The following is a 26,033-nucleotide window of genomic DNA, read 5'->3' as shown; positions in this document are numbered from 1 at the left end:
TTGTTTGAAGAGAGGAAGCCATCTGATTGAAGAGAGAGGAAGCACTGTTGAAGAGAGGAAGCATCTTAATGAAGAGAGAAGTACTTTGTTGAAAGAGAGGAAGCATCTTGATGAAGAGAGGAAGTACTTTGTTGAAGAGAGAAGCATCTTGATGAAGAGAGGAAGCACTTTGTTGAAGAGAGGAAGCATCTTGATTTGAAAGAAGAAAGCACCTTGATGAAGAGAGGAAGCACCTTGCATGAAGAGAGGAAGTTACTTTGTTGAAGAAGGAAGTACTTTGAAGAAGAGAGGAAGCATTCTTGATGAAGAGAGGAAGCACCTTGATGAAGAGGAGGAAGCACTTTGTTGAAAGAGAGGAAGCATCTTGATGAAGAGAGGAAGCACTTTGTTGAAGAGAGGAAGGCATCTTAATGAAAAGAGGAAGTACTTGTGGTTGAAGAGAGGAAGTACTTGTAAGAAGAGAGGGAAGCACTTGAATGAAGAGAGGAAGCACCTTGATGAAGAGAGGAAAGCACTTTGTTGAAGAAGGAAGCTGTATTGATGAAGAGAGGAAGCACCTTGTTGAAGAAGAGGAAGCTGCATCTTGAGCAAGAGAGGAAGTACTTTGATGAAGATAGGAAGTACTTTGATAGAAGAGAGAAGCTGCATGATGATGCATGATGGAGTGAGAAGATCTTGATGGAGTGAGGAAGCACCTTGGATGAAGAGAGGAAGCACCTTGATGAAGAGAGGAAGTACTTTGGTTGAAGAGAGGAAGTACTTTGAAGAAGAGAGGAAGCATCTTGAGAAGAGAGGAAGCACCTGATGAAGAGAGGAAGCACTTTGATGAAGAGAGGAAGTACTTGAAGAAGAAGAGAGAAAGCATCTTGATGATGAGAGGAAGCACCTTGAAATTGAAGAGAGGAAGTACTTTGTTTGAAGAGAGGGAAGCATCTTGATGAAAGAAGGAAGCACTTTGTTGGAAGAGAGGAAGCATCTTAATGAAGAGAGGGAAGCATCTTGATGAAGAGAGGAAGTACTTTGTTGAAGAGAGGAAGCACTTGATGAAGAGAAGGAAGTACTTTGTTGAAGAGAGAAGCATCTTGATTAAGAGAGGAAGCACTTTGTTGAAGAGAGGAAGCATCTTTGATGAAGAGAGGAAGCACCTTGATGAAGAGAGGAAGACCTTGATGAAGAGAGGAATACTTTGTTGAAGAGAGGGAAGTACTTTGAAGAAGAGAGGAAAGCATCTTGGATAGAAGAGAGAAGCACTGATGAAGAGAGAAGCACTTTGTTAGAAGAGAGGAAGCATCTTGATGGAAGAGAGGAAAGCACATTGTTGAAGAGAGGAAGCATCTTAATGAGAGAGGAAGTACTTTGTTGAAGAGAGGAAGTACTTTGAAGAAGAGAGGAAGCATCTTGATGAAGAGAGGAAGCACCTTGATGAAGAGAGGAACACTTTGATTGAAGAGAGGAAGGCATCTTGATGAAGAGAGGAAGCACCTTGTTTGAAGAGAGGAAGCTGCATCTGAGCAAGAAAGAATACTTTGATTAAGAGGAAGTACTTTGAAGAAGAGAGGAAGCTGCATGATAGGCATATGATGATGGAGGAGATGGATGAGGGAAGCATCTTGATGAAGAGAGGAAGCACCTTGATGAAGAGAGGAAGTACTTTGTTGAAGAAGGAAGTACTTTTGAAGAAGAGAGGAAGCATCTTTGATGAAGAGAGGAAGCACCTTGATTGAAGAGAGGAAGCACTTTGTTGAAGAGAGGAAAGCATCTTGATGAAGAGAGGAAGCACTTTGTTAGAAGAGAGGAAAGCATCTTAATGAAGAGAGGAAGTACTTTGTTGAAGAGAGGAAGCATTCTTGATTGAAGAGAGGAAGTACTTTTGAAAGAAGAGAGGAAGCATCTTGAGAAGAGAGGAAGCATCTGAGAAGAGAGGAAGTACTTTGTTGAGAGAGGAAGCATCTTGATGAAGAGAGGAAGGCACTTGAAAAGAGAGAAGCACTTGATGAAGAGAGGAAGTCACCTTGATGAAGAGAGGAAGCCTTTGTTGAAGAGAGGAAGTACTTTGTTGAAGAGAGGAAGCATGTTGAAGAGAAGGAGCATCTTATGAAGAGAGAAGTACTTTGTTGAAGAGAGGAAGCATCTTGATGAAGAGAGGAATAACTTTTGTTGAAGAGAGGAAGCATCTTTGCATGAAGAGAGGAAGCACTTTGTTGAAGAGAGGAAGCATCTTGATGAAGAGAGGAGCACCTTTATGAAGGAGGAGGAAGCACCTTGATGAAGAGAGGAAGTACTTTGTTGAAGAGAGGAAGCTTTGAAGAAGAGAGGAAGCTGCATGATGGATGCAGATGGAGTGAGGAAAGCATCTTGATGGAGTGAGGAAGCATCTTGATGAAAGAGAGGAAGCATCTTGATGAAGAGAGGAAGCATCTTGATGGAAGAGAGGAAGTACTTTGTTGAAGAGAGGAAGTACTTTGAAAAAAGAGAGGAACTCATCTTGATGAAGAGAGGAAGCACCTTGATGGAAGAGAGGAAGCACTTTGTTGAAGAGAGGAAGCTGTATGATGAAGAGAGGAAGCACCTTTGTGAAAGAGGAGGAAGCTGCATCTTGAGCAAGGAGAGGAAGTACTTTGATGGAGAGAGAAGTACTTTGAAGAAGAGAGGAAGCTGCATGATGGATGCATGATGGAGTGAGGAAGCATCTCTGATGGAGTGAGGAAGCATCTTGATGAAGAGAGGAAGGCACCTTGATGAAGAGAGGAATACTGTTGTTGAAAGAGAGGAAGTACTTGATAGCAAGAAGAGAAGGAAGCACTTGATGAAGAGAGGAAGACCTTGATGAAGAGAGGAAACACTTGATGAGAGAGAAGACTTGTTGAAGAAGAGGAAGTACTTTGAAGAAGGAGGAAGCACCTTGATGAAAGAGAGGAAGTACTTTGTTGAAGGAGAGGAAGCATCTTGATGAAGAGAGGAAGCACTGTTTGAATGAGATGAAGCAGGCTTAATGAAGAGAGGAAGCATCTTGATGAAAGAGGGAAGTACTTGTTGAAGAGAGGGAAGCATCTTGATGAAGAGAGGGAAGCACTTTGTTGAAAGAGAGGAAGCATCTTGATGAAGAGGAGGAAGCATCTTGATGAGAGAGAGAATGGCACCTGATGAAGAAGAGGAAGTACTTTGGTAAGAGAGAAATACTTTGAAGAAGAGAAGGAAGCATCTTGATGAAGAAAGAGGAAGCACCTTGATGAAGGAGAGAAGCACTTTGTTGAAGAGAGGAAGCGGTATGATGAAGAAGAGGAAGCACCTTTTGAAAGAGAGGAAGCTTGCATCTTGAGCAAGAGAGGAAGTACTTTGATGAAGAGAGGAAGTAACTTTGAAGAAGAGAGGAAGCTGCCATGATGGATGCATTATGGAGTGAGGAAGCATGTGAGTGAAGGAAAGCACCTTGATGAAGAGAGGAAGCACCTTGATGAAGAGAGGAAGTACTTTGTTGAAGAGAGGAAGTACTTTGAAGAAGAGAGGAAGCATCTTGATCAAGAGAGGAAGCACCTTGATGAAGAGAGGAAGTACTTTGATGAAGAAGAGGAGAAGTACTGTTTGAAGAAGAGAGGAAGCATCTTGATGAAAGAGAGAAGTCACCTTGATTTGAAGAGAGGAAGTACTTTGTATGAAAGAGAGGAAGCATCTTGATGAAGAGAGGAAGCACTCTTTGCTTGAAGAGAGGAAGCATCTTAATTGAGGAGAGAGGAGTACTTTGTTGAAGAGAAGAAAAGTACTTTGAGAAGAAGAGAGGAAGCATCTTGATTTAAGAAGATAAGCATCTTGATGAAGAGAGGAAGCACTTGATGAAGAGAGGGAAAGTACTTTGAAGAAGAGAGGAAGCACTTTGAAAGAAGAAGAGGAAGCACCTTGATGTAAGAGAGGAAGTACTTTGTTGAAGAGAGGAAGTACTTGAAGAAGAGAGGAAGCACCTTGATGAAGAGAGGAAGCACTTTGAAGAAAGAAGGAACACCTTGAATCAAGAGAGAAAAGTATTTTGTTGAAAGAGGAAGCATCACTTTGATTTGAAGAGAGGAAGTACTTTGAAGAAGAGAGGAAGCATCTATGGTAGAGAGGAAGTACTTTGTTGAAGAGAGGAAGCACCTTGATGAAGAGAGGAAGTACTTTGTTGAAGAGAGGAAGTACTTTGAAGAAGAGAGGAAGCTCTTGATGAAGAGAGGAAGCACCTTGATGAAGAGAGGAAGCACTTTGATGAAGAGAGGAAGCTGCATGATGGATGCATGATGGAGTGAGAAGCATCTTGATGAAGAGAGGAAGCACCTTGATGAAGAGAGGAAGCACCTTGATGAAGAGAGGAAAGCATCTTGATGAAGAGGGAAGCACTTGTTGAAGAGAGGAAGTACTTTGAAGAAGAGAGGAAGCACTTTGAAGAAGAGAGGAAGCACTTTGTTGAAGAGAGGAAGCATCTTGATCAAGAGAGGAAGCACTTGATGAAGAGAGGAAGTACTTTGAAGAAGAGAGGAAGCACCTTGATGAAGAGAGGAAGCACCTTGATGAAGAGAGGAAGCACTTTGATGAAGAGAGGAAGCTGCATGATGGATGCATGATGGAGTGAGGAAGCATCTTGATGAAGAGAGGAAGCACCTTGATGAAGAGAGGAAGCACCTTGATGAAGAGAGGAAGCATCTTGATGAAGAGAGGAAGCACTTTGTTGAAGAGAGGAAGTACTTTGAAGAAGAGAGGAAGCACTTTGAAGAAGAGAGGAAGCACTTTGTTGAAGAGAGGAAGCATCTTGATCAAGAGAGGAAGCACCTTGATGAAGAGAGGAAGTACTTTGAAGAAGAGAGGAAGCACCTTGATGAAGAGAGGAAGTACTTTGAAGAAGAGAGGAAGCACCTTGATCAAGAGAGGAAGTATTTTGTTGAAGAGAGGAAGCAACTTGATGAAGAGAGGAAGCTGCATGATGGATGCATGATGGAGTGAGGAAGCATCTTGATGAAGAGAGGAAGCACCTTGATGAAGAGAGGAAGCATCTTGATGAAGAGAGGAAGTACTTTGTTGAAGAGAGGAAGTACTTTGAAGAAGAGAGGAAGCATCTTGATGAAGAGAGGAAGCACCTTGATGAAGAGAGGAAGCACTTTGTTGAAGAGAGGAAGCTGTATGATAAGAGAGGAAGCACCTTGTTGAAGAGAGGAAGCTGCATCTTGAGCAAGAGAGGAAGTACTTTGATGAAAGAGAGAAGTACTTTGAAGAAGAGAGGAAGCTGCATGATGGATGCATGATGGAGTGAGGAAGCATCTTGATGGAGTGAGGAAGCATCTTGATGAAGAGAGGAAGCACCTTGATGAAGAGAGGAAGTACTTTGTTGAAGAGAGGAAGTACTTTGAAGAAGAGAGGAAGCATCTTGATGAAGAGAGGAAGCACCTTGATGAAGAGAGGAAGCACTTTGTTGAAGAGAGGAAGCATCTTGATGAAGAGAGGAAGCACTTTGTTGAAGAGAGGAAGCATCTTAATGAAGAGAGGAAGTACTTTGTTGAAGAGAGGAAGCATCTTGATGAAGAGAGGAAGTACTTTGTTGAAGAGAGGAAGCATCTTGATGAAGAGAGGAAGCACTTTGTTGAAGAGAGGAAGCATCTTGATGAAGAGAGGAAGCACCTTGATGAAGAGAGGAAGCACCTTGATGAAGAGAGGAAGCATCTTGATCAAGAGAGGAAGCACCTTGATGAAGAGAGGAAGTACTTTGAAGAAGAGAGGAAGCACTTTGAAGAAGAGAGGAAGCACTTTGTTGAAGAGAGGAAGCATCTTGATCAAGAGAGGAAGTACTTTGAAGAAGAGAGGAAGCACCTTGATGAAGAGAGGAAGCACTTTGTTGAAGAGAGGAAGCATCTTAATGAAGAGAGGAAGTACTTTGTTGAAGAGAGGAAGCATCTTGATGAAGAGAGGAAGTACTTTGAAGAAGAGAGGAAGCACTTTGATGAAGAGAGGAAGTACTTTGTTGAAGAGAGGAAGCATCTTGATGAAGAGAGGAAGTACTTTGTTGAAGAGAGGAAGCTGCATCTTGAGCAAGAGAGGAAGTACTTTGTTGAAGAGAGGAAGCTGCATGATGAAGAGAGGAAGCTGCATCTTGAGCAAGAGAGGAAGTACTTTGACGAAGAGAGGAAGCACCTTGATGAAGAGAGGAAGCATCTTGATCAAGAGAGGAAGCATCTTGATGAAGAGAGGAAGTACTTTGAAGAAGAGAGGAAGCACCTTGATGAAGAGAGGAAGCATCTTGATGAAGAGAGGAAGCACTTTGTTGAAGAGAGGAAGTACTTTGAAGAAGAGAGGAAGCACTTTGAAGAAGAGAGGAAGCACTTTGTTGAAGAGAGGAAGCATCTTGATCAAGAGAGGAAGCACCTTGATGAAGAGAGGAAGTACTTTGAAGAAGAGAGGAAGCACCTTGATGAAGAAAAGTACTTTGAAGAAAGAGGAAGCACCTTGATCAAGAGAGGAAGCACCTTGATGAAGAGAGGAAGTACTTTGAAGAAGAGAGGAAGCACCTTGATGAAGAGAGGAAGTACTTTGGAAGAAGAGAGGAAGCACCTTGATCAAGAGAGGAAGTATTTTGTTGAAGAGAGGAAGCAACTTGATGAAGAGAGGAAGCTGCATGATGGATGCATGATGGAGTGAGGAAGCATCTTGATGAAGAGAGGAAGCACCTTGATGAAGAGAGGAAGCACCTTGATGAAGAGAGGAAGTACTTTGTTGAAGAGAGGAAGTACTTTGAAGAAGAGAGGAAGCATCTTGATGAAGAGAGGAAGCACCTTGATGAAGAGAGGAAGCACTTTGTTGAAGAGAGGAAGCTGTATGATGAAGAGAGGAAGCACCTTGTTGAAGAGAGGAAGCTGCATCTTGAGCAAGAGAGGAAGTACTTTGATGAAGAGAGGAAGTACTTTGAAGAAGAGAGGAAGCTGCATGATGGATGCATGATGGAGTGAGGAAGCATCTTGATGGAGTGAGGAAGCACCTTGATGAAGAGAGGAAGCACCTTGATGAAGAGAGGAAGTACTTTGTTGAAGAGAGGAAGTACTTTGAAGAAGAGAGGAAGCATCTTGATGAAGAGAGGAAGCACCTTGATGAAGAGAGGAAGCACTTTGTTGAAGAGAGGAAGCATCTTGATGAAGAGAGGAAGCACTTTGTTGAAGAGAGGAAGCATCTTAATGAAGAGAGGAAGTACTTTGATGAAGAGAGGAAGCATCTTGATGAAGAGAGGAAGTACTTTGTTGAAGAGAGGAAGCATCTTGATGAAGAGAGGAAGCACTTTGTTGAAGAGAGGAAGCATCTTGATGAAGAGAGGAAGCACCTTGATGAAGAGAGGAAGCACCTTGATGAAGAGAGGAAGCATCTTGATCAAGAGAGGAAGCACCTTGATGAAGAGAGGAAGTACTTTGAAGAAGAGAGGAAGTACTTTGAAGAAGAGAGGAAGCACCTTGATGAAGAGAGGAAGCACTTTGTTGAAGAGAGGAAGCATCTTAATGAAGAGAGGAAGTACTTTGTTGAAGAGAGGAAGCATCTTGATGAAGAGAGGAAGTACTTTGAAGAAGAGAGGAAGCACTTTGATGAAGAGAGGAAGTACTTTGTTGAAGAGAGGAAGCATCTTGATGAAGAGAGGAAGTACTTTGTTGAAGAGAGGAAGCTGCATCTTGAGCAAGAGAGGAAGTACTTTGTTGAAGAGAGGAAGCTGCATGATGAAGAGAGGAAGCTGCATCTTGAGCAAGAGAGGAAGTACTTTGACGAAGAGAGGAAGCACCTTGATGAAGAGAGGAAGCTGCATGATGGATGCATGATGGAGTGAGGAAGCACCTTGATGAAGAGAGGAAGCACCTTGATGAAGAGAGGAAGCATCTTGATCAAGAGAGGAAGCATCTTGATGAAGAGAGGAAGTACTTTGAAGAAGAGAGGAAGCATCTTGATGAAGAGAGGAAGCACCTTGATGAAGAGAGGAAGTACTTTGTTGAAGAGAGGAAGCATCTTGATGAAGAGAGGAAGTACTTTGTTGAAGAGAGGAAGCTGCATCTTGAGCAAGAGAGGAAGTACTTTGTTGAAGAGAGGAAGCTGCATGATGAAGAGAGGAAGCTGCATCTTGAGCAAGAGAGGAAGTACTTTGACGAAGAGAGGAAGCACCTTGATGAAGAGAGGAAGCTGCATGATGGATGCATGATGGAGTGAGGAAGCACCTTGATGAAGAGAGGAAGCACCTTGATGAAGAGAGGAAGCATCTTGATCAAGAGAGGAAGCATCTTGATGAAGAGAGGAAGTACTTTGAAGAAGAGAGGAAGCATCTTGATGAAGAGAGGAAGCACCTTGATGAAGAGAGGAAGTACTTTGTTGAAGAGAGGAAGCATCTTGATGAAGAGAGGAAGTACTTTGTTGAAGAGAGGAAGCATCTTGATGAAGAGAGGAAGCACTTTGTTGAAGAGAGGAAGCATCTTGATGAAGAGAGGAAGCACTTTGATGAAGAGAGGAAGCACCTTGATGAAGAGAGGAAGTACTTTGAAGAAGAGAGGAAGCACCTTGATCAAGAGAGGAAGTATTTTGTTGAAGAGAGGAAGCAACTTGATGAAGAGAGGAAGCTGCATGATGGATGCATGATGGAGTGAGGAAGCATCTTGATGAAGAGAGGAAGCACCTTGATGAAGAGAGGAAGCACCTTGATGAAGAGAGGAAGTACTTTGTTGAAGAGAGGAAGTACTTTGAAGAAGAGAGGAAGCACCTTGATCAAGAGAGGAAGCACCTTGATGAAGAGAGGAAGCACTTTGATGAAGAGAGGAAGCTGCATGATGGATGCATGATGGAGTGAGGAAGCATCTTGATGAAGAGAGGAAGCACCTTGATGAAGAGAGGAAGCACCTTGATGAAGAGAGGAAGCATCTTGATGAAGAGAGGAAGCACCTTGATGAAGAGAGGAAGCATCTTGATGAAGAGAGGAAGCATCTTGATGAAGAGAGGAAGCACTTTGTTGAAGAGAGGAAGCACTTTGAAGAAGAGAGGAAGCACTTTGTTGAAGAGAGGAAGCACCTTGATCAAGAGAGGAAGTACTTTGTTGAAGAGAGGAAGCATCTTGATGAAGAGAGGAAGCACTTTGTTGAAGAGAGGAAGCATCTTGATGAAGAGAGGAAGCACTTTGATGAAGAGAGGAAGCACCTTGATGAAGAGAGGAAGTACTTTGAAGAAGAGAGGAAGCACCTTGATCAAGAGAGGAAGTATTTTGTTGAAGAGAGGAAGCAACTTGATGAAGAGAGGAAGCTGCATGATGGATGCATGATGGAGTGAGGAAGCATCTTGATGAAGAGAGGAAGCACCTTGATGAAGAGAGGAAGCACCTTGATGAAGAGAGGAAGTACTTTGTTGAAGAGAGGAAGTACTTTGAAGAAGAGAGGAAGCATCTTGATGAAGAGAGGAAGCACCTTGATGAAGAGAGGAAGCACTTTGATGAAGAGAGGAAGCTGTATGATGAAGAGAGGAAGCACTTTGTTGAAGAGAGGAAGCTGCATCTTGAGCAAGAGAGGAAGTACTTTGATGAAGAGAGGAAGCATCTTGATGAAGAGAGGAAGCATCTTGATGAAGAGAGGAAGCACCTTGATGAAGAGAGGAAGCATCTTGATCAAGAGAGGAAGCATCTTGATGAAGAGAGGAAGCACCTTGATGAAGAGAGGAAGCATCTTGATCAAGAGAGGAAGCACTTTGTTGAAGAGAGGAAGCATCTTGATCAAGAGAGGAAGCATCTTGATCAAGAGAGGAAGCATCTTGATGAAGAGAGGAAGCACTTTGTTGAAGAGAGGAAGCTGCATCTTGAGCAAGAGAGGAAGTACTTTGATGAAGAGAGGAAGTACTTTGAAGAAGAGAGGAAGCATCTTGATGAAGAGCGGAAGCACCTTGATGAAGAGAGGAAGCACCTTGATGAAGAGAGGAAGTACTTTGAAGAAGAGAGGAAGCTGCATGATGGATGCATGATGGAGTGAGGAAGTACTTTGTTGAAGAGAGGAAGCATCTTGATGAAGAGAGGAAGTACTTTGTTGAAGAGAGGAAGCATCGTGATGAAGAGAGGAAGCACTTTGAAGAAGAGAGGAAGCACCTTGATGAAGAGAGGAAGTACTTTGAAGAAGGAAAGCACTTTGAAGAAGAGAGGAAGCACTTTGTTGAAGAGAGGAAGCATCTTGATCAAGAGAGGAAGCACCTTGATGAAGAGAGGAAGTACTTTGAAGAAGAGAGGAAGCACCTTGATCAAGAGAGGAAGTATTTTGTTGAAGAGAGGAAGCAACTTGATGAAGAGAGGAAGCTGCATGATGGATGCATGATGGAGTGAGGAAGCATCTTGATGAAGAGAGGAAGCACCTTGATGAAGAGAGGAAGCACCTTGATGAAGAGAGGAAGTACTTTGTTGAAGAGAGGAAGTACTTTGAAGAAGAGAGGAAGCATCTTGATGAAGAGAGGAAGCACCTTGATGAAGAGAGGAAGCACTTTGATGAAGAGAGGAAGCACCTTGATGAAGAGAGGAAGTACTTTGAAGAAGAGAGGAAGCTGCATCTTGAGCAAGAGAGGAAGTACTTTGATGAAGAGAGGAAGTACTTTGAAGAAGAGAGGAAGCTGCATGATGGATGCATGATGGAGTGAGGAAGCATCTTGATGGAGTGAGGAAGCATCTTGATGAAGAGAGGAAGCACCTTGATGAAGAGAGGAAGTACTTTGTTGAAGAGAGGAAGTACTTTGAAGAAGAGAGGAAGCATCTTGATGAAGAGAGGAAGCACCTTGATGAAGAGAGGAAGCACTTTGTTGAAGAGAGGAAGCATCTTGATGAAGAGAGGAAGCACTTTGTTGAAGAGAGGAAGCATCTTAATGAAGAGAGGAAGTACTTTGTTGAAGAGAGGAAGCTGCATGATGAAGAGAGGAAGCTGCATCTTGAGCAAGAGAGGAAGTACTTTGACGAAGAGAGGAAGCACCTTGATGAAGAGAGGAAGCTGCATGATGGATGCATGATGGAGTGAGGAAGCACCTTGATGAAGAGAGGAAGCACCTTGATGAAGAGAGGAAGCATCTTGATCAAGAGAGGAAGCATCTTTGATGAAGAGAGGAAGTACTTTGAAGAAGAGGAAGCATCTTGATGAAGAGAGGAAGCACTTGATGAAGAGAGGAAGTACTTTGTTGAAGAGAGGAAGCATCTTGATGAAGAGAGGAAGTACTTTGAAGAAGAGAGGAAGCATCTTGATGAAGAGAGGAAGCACTTTGTTGAAGAGAGGAAGCATCTTGATGAAGAGAGGAAGCACTTTGATGAAGAGAGGAAGCACCTTGATGAAGAGAGGAAGTACTTTGAAGAAGAGAGGAAGCACCTTGATCAAGAGAGGAAGTATTTTGTTGAAGAGAGGAAGCAACTTGATGAAGAGAGGAAGCTGCATGATGGATGCATGATGGAGTGAGGAAGCATGTTGATGAAGAGAGGAAGCACCTTGATGAAGAGAGGAAGCACCTTGATGAAGAGAGGAAGTACTTTGTTGAAGAGAGGAAGTACTTTGAAGAAGAGAGGAAGCATCTTGATGAAGAGAGGAAGCACCTTGATGAAGAGAGGAAGCACTTTGATGAAGAGAGGAAGCTGCATGATGGATGCATGATGGAGTGAGGAAGCATCTTGATGAAGAGAGGAAGCATCTTGATGAAGAGAGGAAGCACCTTGATGAAGAGAGGAAGTACTTTGTTGAAGAGAGGAAGTACTATGAAGAAGAGAGGAAGCATCTTGATCAAGAGAGGAAGCACCTTGATGAAGAGAGGAAGTACTTTGAAGAAGAGAGGAAGCTGCATGATGAAGAGAGGAAGCACTTTGTTGAAGAGAGGAAGCATCTTAATGAAGAGAGGAAGTACTTTGTTGAAGAGAGGAAGCATCTTAATGAAGAGAGGAAGCACTTTGTTGAAGAGAGGAAGCATCTTGATGAAGAGAGGAAGCACTTTGATGAAGAGAGGAAGCACCTTGATGAAGAGAGGAAGTACTTTGAAGAAGAGAGGAAGCACTTTGTTGAAGAGAGGAAGCATCTTGATCAAGAGAGGAAGCACTTTGTTGAAGAGAGGAAGCATCTTGATCAAGAGAGGAAGCATCTTGATCAAGAGAGGAAGCATCTTGATGAAGAGAGGAAGCACTTTGTTGAAGAGAGGAAGCATCTTGATCAAGAGAGGAAGCACCTTGATGAAGAGAGGAAGTACTTTGAAGAAGAGAGGAAGCACCTTGATCAAGAGAGGAAGTACTTTGAAGAAGAGAGGAAGCATCTTGATCAAGAGAGGAAGCACCTTGATGAAGAGAGGAAGTACTTTGAAGAAGAGAGGAAGCTGCATGATGAAGAGAGGAAGCACTTTGTTGAAGAGAGGAAGCATCTTAATGAAGAGAGGAAGTACTTTGTTGAAGAGAGGAAGCACTTTGAAGAAGAGAGGAAGCACTTTGTTGAAGAGAGGAAGCATCTTGATGAAGAGAGGAAGCACTTTGATGAAGAGAGGAAGCACCTTGATGAAGAGAGGAAGTACTTTGAAGAAGAGAGGAAGCACTTTGTTGAAGAGAGGAAGCATCTTGATCAAGAGAGGAAGCACTTTGTTGAAGAGAGGAAGCATCTTGATCAAGAGAGGAAGCATCTTGATCAAGAGAGGAAGCATCTTGATGAAGAGAGGAAGCACTTTGTTGAAGAGAGGAAGCATCTTGATCAAGAGAGGAAGCACCTTGATGAAGAGAGGAAGTACTTTGAAGAAGAGAGGAAGCACCTTGATCAAGAGAGGAAGTACTTTGTTGAAGAGAGGAAGCAACTTGATGAAGAGAGGAAGCTGCATGATGGATGCATGATGGAGTGAGGAAGCATCTTGATGAAGAGAGGAAGCACCTTGATGAAGAGAGGAAGCACCTTGATGAAGAGAGGAAGTACTTTGTTGAAGAGAGGAAGTACTTTGAAGAAGAGAGGAAGCATCTTGATGAAGAGAGGAAGCACCTTGATGAAGAGAGGAAGCATCTTGAGCAAGAGAGGAAGTACTTTGATGAAGAGAGGAAGCATCTTGATGAAGAGAGGAAGCATCTTGATGAAGAGAGGAAGCACCTTGATGAAGAGAGGAAGCATCTTGATCAAGAGAGGAAGCATCTTGATGAAGAGAGGAAGCACCTTGATCAAGAGAGGAAGCATCTTGATCAAGAGAGGAAGCATCTTGATGAAGAGAGGAAGCACTTTGTTGAAGAGAGGAAGCTGCATCTTGAGCAAGAGAGGAAGTACTTTGATGAAGAGAGGAAGTACTTTGAAGAAGAGAGGAATCACTTTGTTGAAGAGAGGAAGCTGCATGATGGATGCATGATGGAGTGAGGAAGCATCTTGATGGAGTGAGGAAGCATCTTGATGAAGAGAGGAAGCATCTTGATGAAGAGAGGAAGCACCTTGATGAAGAGAGGAAGCTGCATGATGGATGCATGATGGAGTGAAGAAGCATCTTGATGAAGAGAGGAAGTTAGTAAACATATCATGGGTACGGTGGCACTGCGCGCCTCCATACCCATTATATGTGAATTCGATACTTTACAAAACCGTTAACGTATATTTTACAACACAAACGACAACACTACCTTAACCTTAAATATTTACAAAACCACCAACCACTTCACTTCACTACTGTAAAAAATAAACGTTCCCACTAATGTTCTCACTTACAAAAGTATTGCAACTCCTTCCATTGCTGTGCTTCACACAATAGTTCATATTCTTCAGTATCGCTGCTGTCACTCCAATCGTCAGAGTCAAAATCACTGTCAAAATAAATGTTAGTAAGTTTTGACAAAGCTAATGAAACACGCTTACCGTTTGTATCTATTGCTTGTATAAACTTTCCATTATGCTTGTAGTCATAAACGCTCAAACTAACTTTACCCTTTCTCCCTCGTATCTGATAGAATGTATTTTCACGAGGAACGAAGAACAAATTCTTGAACTCATGACCGTTGTAGTTTGTTATCTCAATAGTTTTCGTCATTTATATAAAAAAAAATAAAATAAAAAATAAACTTAAAAATTAATGATATCACCACCCTCACACGTATGAAAACATAGCACAAAAATAAATTTAGGTGAAGTGGTGAGATCTCACCTCTTTTTTCACCTGTTTTTTCACCCTGTTGAATTCATTGCTTTATAACTCTCTTCCTTTCTCCAACTCTTCTAACTTCTTCCTAAGTTTAGCAATGTTGTCCTCATGAAGTTTAATCTTTCTCAAAATTCCTTCTTTATCTAATGGTTGCTTTATCTTTCTAAACTGAACTCTACCATCCTTCATAGTATGAATGTAAAAACCTTCTGGAATAGTTCCTGATTTAATGTATTCTACCAAAAACTTTTGTTTCATTGCTTCAGTGACTTTAGTCGTCATTTTACTCTAAGGTGAAGCTAGCACAGCAATAATGGATTTCATGACTTTTTAGTATTTCATGCAATCTTAACAGATAGCCTTACAAGTACTTCCAGTGTCCCTAGCTGTCCATCCTTTTTATATAACTCCATGACATTTATAATCTCGCGAAACTTAACAGGTAGCATAACAGATTAAAATCAGATGAGGTTTTGAACCAAAATTTCTAAGCAACGTTGTCAAGGATTTTTGAGGAACTAGGGACAGAGTGTGGCAAAGTCCAAGATTTAATTTATCTTCATCTGTTTCATCAGCTATCTCATCTAATATTCCAATATTTTATTCATAACTCGTGGCAAACTCACTAACTTTCGTTATGTTCATCTGCATGCTTCATCTGATAGAAAGTATGACTTTCATTAACTCTGTGAGATAATGAAAACTACTAGGGACAGAGACCATGGCAAAGTTTATGACTTTCATTATTTCCAGAACTTAATGAAAACTACTAGGGACAGAGAACATGGCAAAGTTCATGATTTAATTTATTCTCTCACTAACAACAAACACAAACTCCAACACTAACTCAAGTACTAACCTCAGCACAAATGACAAACACTAACAACAAACACAAACTCCAACACTAACTCAAGTACTAACCTCAGCACAAATGACAAACACTAACAACAAACACAAACTCCAACACTAACTCAAGTACTAACCTCAGCACAAATGACAAACACTAACAACAAACACAAACTCCAACACTAACGACAAAAATAAATGTCCTCACTTCTTAACAAAGTAATATGTGCTTCTTACACCACCATAGCTCAAACGTTTCTTTTCAAACATCGATTGAAACTTATTTTGAGCCATTGGCTTTAGTCTCTTTTTCTTCAAATACGCCAAGAAATCTTCTTCACATCTTTTCACTTCATAGCCTTCTTTAAACTCCTCCTTGTTAAGTTCTATGAAATCCTTTATAACATTCTTTGTTGCAATGGCTTCTTCACGAACGACATCGTGAACTATTTCATCATTGCATTCATGTATGACCTCCTCACTGTTCTCATGAACTATTTCAACACTGTTCTCATGAACGACCTCCTTACTGTCTTTCATAAGCGTTTCAAAGTCTCCTTTACTCATTACTTCAATCTCATGCTGTTCACAGTAGTACTTAAACTCACTGTATATGTCTTTGTTGTATGTTATATTGCTTCCCATGTACTCCATGAATTTTTCAAGCACTTCCTCATAATTCACTGTTTCTTTCTTTCCACGACCTTCTAATATCATACTTGCTTCGTAAATATAACTTCTTGCAGAACCGTCTCGCTTTCTACTTCTCTTCACAAATTCTCTCATCTTGCCACCAAATACATTTGAACTACATGCAAAGAATTCATTCTCCTTCGCAAATTCTTTATATCTTCTGTAGCACTCTGTACAATTCCATCCGGATACAAACTTTTCATAGAACTCCTCGTAAAACATTTGGTAAGGTGTTTTGTTCATTTCGATGAGTTCTTGTTTAGCCCTGGTGAATGGTATCTTCCTTACATCAAATTCACTTAAATCTTTCTTCATGAAGTACGTCAGTAAGTTTGAATAAAACTCTTCATTAAAGCTTTCAATGAGATTTGAGAAATATTCGTAATTTCCTTTGTATCTGCTGCTTACGTCAATGACAACAAATCTTCTGTCGTCTTTGTCAATCTTTACTGAGTTGAAGTTGTTAGATATCATGATGATATTACAAACATTCTCTATCTTTCTTACTGGCTGACACTTCTGATTTAAGTCCAACTGAGTCTCTGTTACTATTGACTTTAGTGCGTCGTGGTTCATGACCTTAGACGTATCGCATGAGCTTAGTTCATTGCATACGATGAGCTTCATGTTCTCAATAGCAGCATTGAATCTACCAACCACATTCTCTATTGCCGTTATATTATTGTTGGCGTACTTGCTAATGAGCTCGCATAGAACATTACTAAGTACATTCTTACCAGTTCCTTGCTTTCCTGTTAACAAAAGTACTGTTCCAGTCTTTCCACAAGGATTTTGAACGATGTAGGCGAACCAGTTCAAAACATACTCATAAAGCTCTTCATCCTCATTACATATGACATCGTGAACATGTTTCAAATATCCTTCAATAACGCTTTCATCTACTTCATTCAGTACCTCATACTCATATCCTCTGAAATAGCTGTAAATGTCATCTCTTTCGTCAAAGAATCTCATGCCTGACTTCATAAGATAGTTCTTGTTCTGACCCGCTTCATAAATCATCAGTGCGTTCACATCCTTCTCTTCAATACGTCCTACATAAACACTCTTCATGAGCTTATTGAATTCCTTGCTATCTACTGACACAAGTGTTGTTGTGTCTCGTATTCCATCATAATCTTTCACTAGATATGTCATACGTGCTCCGTCAATAACGACAACACATCTTCTTAAGTCATTTATAACACTAGCTATGTCAATACCTTCTTCACTCATGTACTTATTTCTTCTCAAGTCCTTTAGTGTGAAAGTGTCTCTAAGTTCTATTTCAAGCAATTCATTTACACATCCTTTGCAATACTTCTCTATAAAATATTTCTGTCGTTCTTTACTAAGTTTTTTAACAGCTCTGAAGAACCATGTGTTTTGACTCAAACATCCTTCACAACTTCTCTCATTCATTCCTAGTTCTTTCATGTCATTATCTTCAACCTCTATGGTCTCATTGAGTAAGGTCAAAGGGTTCTTAGTCATTGCTGGTCTTATCTGAAACAATGTTTGTGCAACAGGTTTAACTAGTTCAGCAACGTCCTTCCTTAATATGAATAGCTGTTTCCACTCATCTTTGCTAACAGTTCTTTCATAACCACTGACAGTAATGATTTCATTTGCTGACTTAGACACTTATGTTCTATCATTTGTATTGCTTTTGTGTAAGGCTTTCGTGAGCATAGGTTGTATATGTCATTCCTGCAATGTTCATTCATGCCAATAGTACTAAATCCTTTCTTTGCTGTTGAGTGCATAATATCCATTAGTTCCTGTGTTCGTATTGCTGTCTCATAAAATACAACAAGACCTTTGTCATCTATGACGTACTTACCGAAAACATTGCTTATATTCTTTAACCATGAAATAACATCCTCATTCATGCTGTCAAACATGAAGTAAGGTCTTACATACTCTTCACTTATAAGATACTCCACAAAATACTTGTTAAGCTCTATGTCCTCGTGAGCGATTTCATTAGGTTTGATATTAGTTCCTTTTGTCATTGCTGTCATGTACTTCACTCTCATAGTTCCTTTCAATAGCGTAAAAATACTTCATTGTTTCATAACTGCTCTAAATTCTGTTCAAAATTCGTACAACATAACTTTTTAACATTAGTGAAAGAACATGAGCGAAACAACAACATCTAACATTACAGAAGAAGTCAATGACAATGCCGATGAAAACATTACAGAAGGAGCTAGTGAAAATATTGACGAGTTCAGTGAGGAAGAAGATATTGAGGACGTCAATGAGAACGTTAGTGGGGAACAAACTCAATGGGAAACATTGAGAAATCATGAAGATTATGAGATTTGTACGACATATCCTTTTACTATTCGTCGAAAGAAAGACAAACATATTATGAGTGAATACTTAAATAATTATGGTTATATTGTGCTTAGTTTAAACAACAAAATACATTTAAAGCATAGAATTATTGCAGAACAGTGGATTGAAAATCCAAACAATTTGAAAGAAATAGACCATATAAATCATGATAGAACGGACAACAGAATCTCAAACCTTCGTTGGTGTTCTAGATCTGAAAACAATAGAAATAAAAGCAAGTATGCGATATAGTTTATGAGTTCGTTGATGAAATATCTGACGAAGCTGTTGAAATAACAGATTATGGTAAGCATTCGTTTGAGTTCTACTACTATGTTGAGAATGAGGACGCATTCTATTATTATACAGGTCTTAACTATCGAAAACTTCATATAAACTTTACAAAAACAGGTGCTGCTTATGTTTGTATGATAGATACAGAAAACAAGAGTGTAATTTTATTCATAAACAAATTCAAACGCTTGTACGGCTTCATGTAGGACAAACATTATTTTTCAACACTAACGCCAACACGTAGGACAAACATTCATGACTAACATTACTGTATAAACTTCGTCGTATATGTTTTGTCAAGACTTCATCGTAAATGTTTTGTCATGATTTCATCGTAAATGCTTTGTCATGATTTCATCGTAAATGTTTGTCAAAACTTCATCGTAAATGTTTGTCAAAACTTCATCGTCAATGATTTGTCAAGACTTCATCGTCATGACTTCATCGTTAATGATTTGTCATGACTTCATCGTAAATGATTTGTCAAAACTTCATCGTTAATGATTTGTCATGACTTCATCGTAAATGATTTGTCAAGACTTCATCGTCAAACTTCATCGTCAATGATTTGTCAAAACTTCATCGTCAATGATTTGTCAAGACTTCATCGTCAAAACTTCATCGTCAATGATTTGTCAAGACTTCATCGTCAAAACTTCATCGTAAATGATTGTCAAGACTTCATCGTCAAAACTTCATCGTCAATGATTTCAGTGTCACCACGTCACCATGTCACCAGGTTAATTAACTTCTCCTAAAATTACTGACAACATAACATTTTGACAACAGGTACGAAAGGAGGAAGGCATTTATGAATTATTTTTGAAGAACTGAAGGTGTCACCACGTCACCATGTCACCAGGTTAATTAACTTCTCCTAAAATTACTGACAACATGACATTTAGACAACATCAACAAAGGAATTTCATCGTAAATGATTTGTCAAGACTTCATCGTAAATGTTTTGTCAAGACTTCATCGTCAAAACTTCATCGTAAATGATTTGTCAAGACTTCATCGTCAAAACTTCATCGTCAATGTTTTGTCAAGACTTCATCGTCAAAACTTCATCGTCAATGATTTGTCAAGACTTCATCGTCAAACTTCATCGTCAATGATTTGTCAAAACTTCATCGTCAATGATTTGTCAAGACTTCATCGTCAAAACTTCATCGTCAATGATTTGTCAAGACTTCATCGTCAAAACTTCATCGTAAATGATTGTCAAGACTTCATCGTCAAAACTTCATCGTCAATGATTTCAGTGTCACCACGTCACCATGTCACCAGGTTAATTAACTTCTCCTAAAATTACTGACAACATGACATTTAGACAACATCAACAAAGGAATTTCATCGTAAATGATTTGTCAAGACTTCATCGTAAATGTTTTGTCAAGACTTCATCGTCAAAACTTCATCGTAAATGATTTGTCAAGACTTCATCGTCAAAACTTCATCGTCAATGATTTGTCAAGACTTCATCGTAAACACTTTGTCAAAACTTCATCGTAAACACTTTGTCATGACTTCATCGTAAATGATTTGTCAAAACTTCATCGTAAATGTTTTGTCAAGATTTCTTCGTAAATGTTTTGTCAAGACTTTGTCATGACTTCATCGTAAATGATTTGTCAAAACTTCATCGTAAATACTTTGTCATGATTTCATCGTAAATATTTTGTCAAAACTTCATCGAAACTAAACATAAATGCTTTGTCAAGATTTCTTCGTAAATGTTTTGTCAAGATTTCTTCGTAAATGTTTTATCAAGATTTCTTCGTAAATGATTTGTCAAGACTTCATCGTAAATGATTTGTCAAGACTTCATCGTAAATGTTTTGTCAAGATTTCATCGTAAATGATTTGTCAAGACTTCATCGTCAAAACTTCATCGTCAATGATTTGTCAAGACTTCATCGTAAACACTTTGTCAAAACTTCATCGTAAACACTTTGTCAAGACTTCATCGTAAATGTTTTGTCAAGATTTCTTCGTAAATGTTTTGTCAAGACTTTGTCATGACTTCATCGTAAATGATTTGTCAAAACTTCATCGTAAATGTTTTGTCAAGATTTCTTCGTAAATGTTTTGTCAAGACTTTGTCATGACTTCATCGTAAATGATTTGTCAAAACTTCATCGTAAATACTTTGTCATGATTTCATCGTAAATATTTTGTCAAAACTTCATCGAAACTAAACATAAATGCTTTGTCAAGATTTCTTCGTAAATGTTTTGTCAAGATTTCTTCGTAAATGTTTTATCAAGATTTCTTCGTAAATGATTTGTCAAGACTTCATCGTAAATGATTTGTCAAGACTTCATCGTAAATGTTTTGTCAAGATTTCATCGTAAATGATTTGTCATGACTTCTTCGTAATGAGTGTAAATGACCCAAAAATAACGTTTAGGTGAAGAGGTGAGATCTCACCTGTTTTCTCACCTAATTTTTCACCCTCATGAATTTGTCAAGGTTTCATCGTAAATACTTTGTCAAGACTTCTTCGTAAATGATTTGTCAAGACTTCATCGTCAATGATTTGTCAAGACTTCATCGTCATGACTTCATCGTTAATGATTTGTCATGACTTCATCGTAAATGATTTGTCAAAACTTCATCGTTAATGAGTGTAAATGACCAAAAATAATGTTTAGGTGAAGAGGTGAGATCTCACCTGTTTTCTCACCTAATTTTTCACCCTCATGAATTTGTCATGATTTCATCGTATATGCTTTGTCATGACTTCTTCGTAAATGATTTGTCAAGATTTCTTCGTAAATGATTTGTCAAGGTTTCATCGTAAATACTTTGTCAAGACTTCATCGTAAATGATTTGTCAAGATTTCATCGTATATTTTTTGTCAAAACTTCATCGTTAATGAGTGTAAATGACCCAAAAATAATGTTTAGGTGAAGAGGTGAGATCTCACCTGTTTTCTCACCTAATTTTTCACCCTCATGAATTTGTCATGATTTCATCGTATATGCTTTGTCATGACTTCTTCGTAAATGATTTGTCAAGATTTCTTCGTAAATGATTTGTCAAGGTTTCATCGTAAATACTTTGTCAAGACTTCATCGTAAATGATTTGTCAAGATTTCATCGTATATGTTTTGTCAAAACTTCATCGTTAATGAGTGTAAATGACCCAAAAATAATATTTAGGTGAAGAGGTGAGATCTCACCTGTTTTCTCACCTAATTTTTCACCCTCATGAATTTGTCAAAACTTCATCGTAAATGATTTGTCAAGACTTCATCGTCAATGATTTGTCAAGACTTCATCGTCAAGATTTCATCGTAAATGATTTGTCAAAACTTCATCGTTAATGAGTGTAAATGACCCAAAAATAATATTTAGGTGAAGAGGTGAGATCTCACCTGTTTTCTCACCTAATTTTTCACCCTCATGAATTTGTCAAAACTTCATCGTAAATGATTTGTCAAGACTTCATCGTCAATGATTTGTCAAGACTTCATCGTCAAGATTTCATCGTAAATGATTTGTCATGACTTCTTCGTAATGAGTGTAAATGACCCAAAAATAACGTTTAGGTGAAGAGGTGAGATCTCACCTGTTTTCTCACCTAATTTTTCACCCTCATGAATTTGTCAAGGTTTCATCGTAAATACTTTGTCAAGACTTCTTCGTAAATGATTTGTCAAGACTTCATCGTCAATGATTTGTCAAGACTTCATCGTCATGACTTCATCGTTAATGATTTGTCATGACTTCATCGTAAATGATTTGTCAAAACTTCATCGTTAATGAGTGTAAATGACCCAAAAATAATGTTTAGGTGAAGAGGTGAGATCTCACCTGTTTTCTCACCTAATTTTTCACCCTCATGAATTTGTCATGATTTCATCGTATATGCTTTGTCATGACTTCTTCGTAAATGATTTGTCAAGATTTCTTCGTAAATGATTTGTCAAGGTTTCATCGTAAATACTTTGTCAAGACTTCATCGTAAATGATTTGTCAAGATTTCATCGTAAATGATTTGTCATGACTTCTTCGTAATGAGTGTAAATGACCCAAAAATAATGTTTAGGTGAAGAGGTGAGATCTCACCTGTTTTCTCACCTAATTTTTCACCCTCATGAATTTGTCATGATTTCATCGTATATGCTTTGTCATGACTTCTTCGTAAATGATTTGTCAAGATTTCTTCGTAAATGATTTGTCAAGGTTTCATCGTAAATACTTTGTCAAGACTTCATCGTAAATGATTTGTCAAGATTTCATCGTATATTTTTTGTCAAAACTTCATCGTTAATGAGTGTAAATGACCCAAAAATAATGTTTAGGTGAAGAGGTGAGATCTCACCTGTTTTCTCACCTAATTTTTCACCCTCATGAATTTGTCATGATTTCATCGTATATGCTTTGTCATGACTTCTTCGTAAATGATTTGTCAAGATTTCTTCGTAAATGATTTGTCAAGGTTTCATCGTCAAGATTTCATCGTAAATGATTTGTCATGATTTCATCGTAAATGATTTGTCAAGATTTCATCGTAAATACTTTGTCATGATTTCTTCGTAAATGTTTTGTCATGATTTCTTCGTAAATGTTTTGTCAAGACTTTGTCAAGACTTCTTCGTATATGTTTTGTCATGATTTCATCGAAACTAAACATAAACACTTTGTCATGATTTCATCGTATATGTTTTGTCATGATTTCATCGTAATGAGTGTAAATGACCCAAAAATAATTTTAGAAGAATTTCCTCATATGATTGCTTCCCTCTGAAAACCGAGAGTACTGGAAGGATAAAAATAAGCCAGAAAGAATAAGATAATTCTTCTAAACTTTTTCATTAGATGTAAATCAGACAAAAATAATTTTTAGGGAAGAGTATTATAAGGCATTTTGTGAAGAATATAACAAGCATAACGAGGTGAAGTCCACATTGCTACGGCGTTTACTAAAAGTCTATGAATATAATAACCTTTCAAACCAGGAGCCAAATTCTGGCTTATTTTTATCCTTCCAGTACTCTCGGTTTTCAGAGGGAAGCAATCATATGAGGAAATTCTTCTAAAATTATTTTTGGGTCATTTACACTCATTACGATGAAATCATGACAAAACATATACGATGAAATCATGACAAAACATATACGAAGAAATCATGACAAAGTATTTACGATGAAATCTTGACAAATCATTTACGAAGAAATCATGACAAATCATTTACGATGAAATCTTGACGATGAAGTCTTGACAAATCATTGACGATGAAGTCTTGACAAATCATTGACGATGAAGTCTTGACAAATCATTTACGATGAAGTTTTGACAAATTCATGAGGGTGAAAAATTAGGTGAGAAAACAGGTGAGATCTCACCTCTTCACCTAAACATTATTTTTGGGTCATTTACACTCATTAACGATGAAGTTTTGACAAAACATATACGATGAAATCTTGACAAATCATTTACGATGAAGTCATGACGATGAAGTCTTGACAAATCATTGACGATGAAGTCTTGACAAATCATTGACGAAGAAGTCATGACAAAGCATATACGATGAAATCATGACAAATTCATGAGGGTGAAAAATTAGGTGAGAAAACAGGTGAGATCTCACCTCTTCACCTAAACATTATTTTTGGGTTATTTACACTCATTAACGATGAAGTTTTGACAAAAAATATACGATGAAATCTTGACAAATCATTTACGATGAAGTCATGACGATGAAGTCTTGACAAATCATTGACGATGAAGTCTTGACAAATCATTTACGAAGAAGTCTTGACAAAGTATTTACGATGAAACCTTGACAAATTCATGAGGGTGAAAAATTAGGTGAGAAAACAGGTGAGATCTCACCTCTTCACCTAAACATTATTTTTGGGTCATTTACACTCATTAACGATGAAGTTTTGACAAAAAATATACGATGAAATCTTGACAAATCATTTACGATGAAGTCATGACGATGAAGTCTTGACAAATCATTGACGATGAAGTCTTGACAAATCATTTACGAAGAAGTCATGACAAAGCATATACGATGAAATCATGACAAATTCATGAGGGTGAAAAATTAGGTGAGAAAACAGGTGAGATCTCACCTCTTCACCTAAACATTATTTTTGGGTCATTTACACTCATTAACGATGAAGTTTTGACAAAACATATACGATGAAATCTTGACAAATCATTTACGATGAAGTCTTGACAAAGTATTTACGATGAAACCTTGACAAATCATTTACGAAGAAATCTTGACAAATCATTGACGAAGAAGTCATGACAAAGCATATACGATGAAATCATGACAAATTCATGAGGGTGAAAAATTAGGTGAGAAAACAGGTGAGATCTCACCTCTTCACCTAAACATTATTTTTGGGTCATTTACACTCATTAACGATGAAGTTTTGACAAAAAATATACGATGAAATCTTGACAAATCATTTACGATGAAGTCATGACGATGAAGTCTTGACAAATCATTGACGATGAAGTCTTGACAAATCATTTACGAAGAAGTCTTGACAAAGTATTTACGATGAAACCTTGACAAATTCATGAGGGTGAAAAATTAGGTGAGAAAACAGGTGAGATCTCACCTCTTCACCTAAACATTATTTTTGGGTCATTTACACTCATTACGAAGAAGTCATGACAAATCATTTACGATGAAGTCTTGACAAATCATTTACGAAGAAATCTTGACAAAACATTTACGAAGAAATCTTGACAAAACATTTACGAAGAAATCTTGACAAAGCATTTATGTTTAGTTTCGATGAAGTTTTGACAAAATATTTACGATGAAATCATGACAAAGTATTTACGATGAAGTTTTGACAAATCATTTACGATGAAGTCATGACAAAGTCTTGACAAAACATTTACGAAGAAATCTTGACAAAACATTTACGATGAAGTTTTGACAAATCATTTACGATGAAGTCATGACAAAGTCTTGACAAAACATTTACGAAGAAATCTTGACAAAACATTTACGATAAAGTCTTGACAAAGTGTTTACGATGAAGTTTTGACAAAGTGTTTACGATGAAGTCTTGACAAATCATTGACGATGAAGTTTTGACAAATCATTGACGATGAAGTTTTGACGATGAAGTCTTGACAAATCATTGACGATGAAGTTTTGACGATGAAGTTTTGACGATGAAGTCTTGACAAATCATTTACGATGAAATCTTGACAAAACATTTACGATGAAGTCTTGACAAATCATTTACGATGAAGTCTTGACAAATCATTTACGAAGAAATCTTGATAAAACATTTACGAAGAAATCTTGACAAAACATTTACGAAGAAATCTTGACAAAGCATTTATGTTTAGTTTCGATGAAGTTTTGACAAAATATTTACGATGAAATCATGACAAAGTATTTACGATGAAGTTTTGACAAATCATTTACGATGAAGTCATGACAAAGTCTTGACAAAACATTTACGAAGAAATCTTGACAAAACATTTACGATGAAGTTTTGACAAATCATTTACGATGAAGTCATGACAAAGTCTTGACAAAACATTTACGAAGAAATCTTGACAAAACATTTACGATGAAGTCTTGACAAAGTGTTTACGATGAAGTCTTGACAAATCATTGACGATGAAGTTTTGACAAATCATTGACGATGAAGTTTTGACGATGAAGTCTTGACAAATCATTGACGATGAAGTTTTGACGATGAAGTTTTGACGATGAAGTCTTGACAAATCATTTACGATGAAA

General features: G+C 38.3%; 9 protein-coding genes and 1 pseudogene across 10 annotated transcripts, besides 1 other annotated feature; all 10 read right to left on the bottom strand.

Moving 5' to 3' along the window:
* Nucleotides 1–4,003: 4,003 nt before the first annotated feature.
* Nucleotides 4,004–4,605, bottom strand: TVAGG3_0722960 (SLEI family protein family; the record flags this gene model as incomplete). Its single annotated transcript, XM_051244205.1, has 1 exon — nucleotides 4,004–4,604. A coding segment is annotated over one exon (601 nt), but the record flags the coding sequence as incomplete, so codon positions are not given.
* A 1,034-nt stretch (nucleotides 4,606–5,639) lies between these two features.
* On the bottom strand, nucleotides 5,640–5,871 carry TVAGG3_0722950 (SLEI family protein family; the record flags this gene model as incomplete). The annotated part of the gene is made up of 1 exon (XM_051244204.1): nucleotides 5,640–5,871. A coding segment is annotated over one exon (232 nt), but the record flags the coding sequence as incomplete, so codon positions are not given.
* Nucleotide 5,872: 1 nt separating this feature from the next.
* On the bottom strand, nucleotides 5,873–7,095 carry TVAGG3_0722940 (SLEI family protein family; the record flags this gene model as incomplete). Its single annotated transcript, XM_051244203.1, has 1 exon — nucleotides 5,873–7,095. A coding segment is annotated over one exon (1,223 nt), but the record flags the coding sequence as incomplete, so codon positions are not given.
* Nucleotides 7,096–7,745: 650 nt separating this feature from the next.
* On the bottom strand, nucleotides 7,746–8,081 carry TVAGG3_0722930 (annotated as a pseudogene). Its single transcript has one exon. A coding segment is annotated over exon 1 (336 nt).
* Nucleotides 8,082–8,244: 163 nt separating this feature from the next.
* TVAGG3_0722920 (SLEI family protein family) lies at nucleotides 8,245–8,453 on the bottom strand (the record flags this gene model as incomplete). The annotated part of the gene is made up of 1 exon (XM_051244202.1): nucleotides 8,245–8,453. A coding segment is annotated over one exon (209 nt), but the record flags the coding sequence as incomplete, so codon positions are not given.
* A 915-nt stretch (nucleotides 8,454–9,368) lies between these two features.
* On the bottom strand, nucleotides 9,369–9,644 carry TVAGG3_0722910 (SLEI family protein family; the record flags this gene model as incomplete). The annotated part of the gene is made up of 1 exon (XM_051244201.1): nucleotides 9,369–9,644. A coding segment is annotated over one exon (276 nt), but the record flags the coding sequence as incomplete, so codon positions are not given.
* A 1,246-nt stretch (nucleotides 9,645–10,890) lies between these two features.
* TVAGG3_0722900 (SLEI family protein family) lies at nucleotides 10,891–11,267 on the bottom strand (the record flags this gene model as incomplete). Its single annotated transcript, XM_051244200.1, has 1 exon — nucleotides 10,891–11,267. A coding segment is annotated over one exon (377 nt), but the record flags the coding sequence as incomplete, so codon positions are not given.
* A 271-nt stretch (nucleotides 11,268–11,538) lies between these two features.
* TVAGG3_0722890 (SLEI family protein family) lies at nucleotides 11,539–12,570 on the bottom strand (the record flags this gene model as incomplete). The annotated part of the gene is made up of 1 exon (XM_051244199.1): nucleotides 11,539–12,570. A coding segment is annotated over one exon (1,032 nt), but the record flags the coding sequence as incomplete, so codon positions are not given.
* Nucleotides 12,571–12,764: 194 nt separating this feature from the next.
* On the bottom strand, nucleotides 12,765–13,496 carry TVAGG3_0722880 (SLEI family protein family; the record flags this gene model as incomplete). Its single annotated transcript, XM_051244198.1, has 1 exon — nucleotides 12,765–13,496. The coding sequence occupies one exon, from the start codon at nucleotides 13,494–13,496 to the stop codon at nucleotides 12,765–12,767; it is 732 nt and encodes a 243-aa protein (XP_051090785.1).
* A 1,669-nt stretch (nucleotides 13,497–15,165) lies between these two features.
* TVAGG3_0722870 (uncharacterized protein) lies at nucleotides 15,166–15,615 on the bottom strand (the record flags this gene model as incomplete). The annotated part of the gene is made up of 1 exon (XM_051244197.1): nucleotides 15,166–15,615. The coding sequence occupies one exon, from the start codon at nucleotides 15,613–15,615 to the stop codon at nucleotides 15,166–15,168; it is 450 nt and encodes a 149-aa protein (XP_051090784.1).
* A 36-nt stretch (nucleotides 15,616–15,651) lies between these two features.
* Nucleotides 15,652–26,033: part of a mobile genetic element that runs on past the window's edge.

The sequence above is a fragment of the Trichomonas vaginalis genome, chromosome III (genome assembly GCF_026262505.1).
Source record: "Trichomonas vaginalis G3 chromosome III, whole genome shotgun sequence".
NCBI classification, from domain to species: domain Eukaryota; phylum Parabasalia; order Trichomonadida; family Trichomonadidae; genus Trichomonas; species Trichomonas vaginalis.
This window is presented reverse-complemented; position numbering and strand designations above follow the sequence as displayed.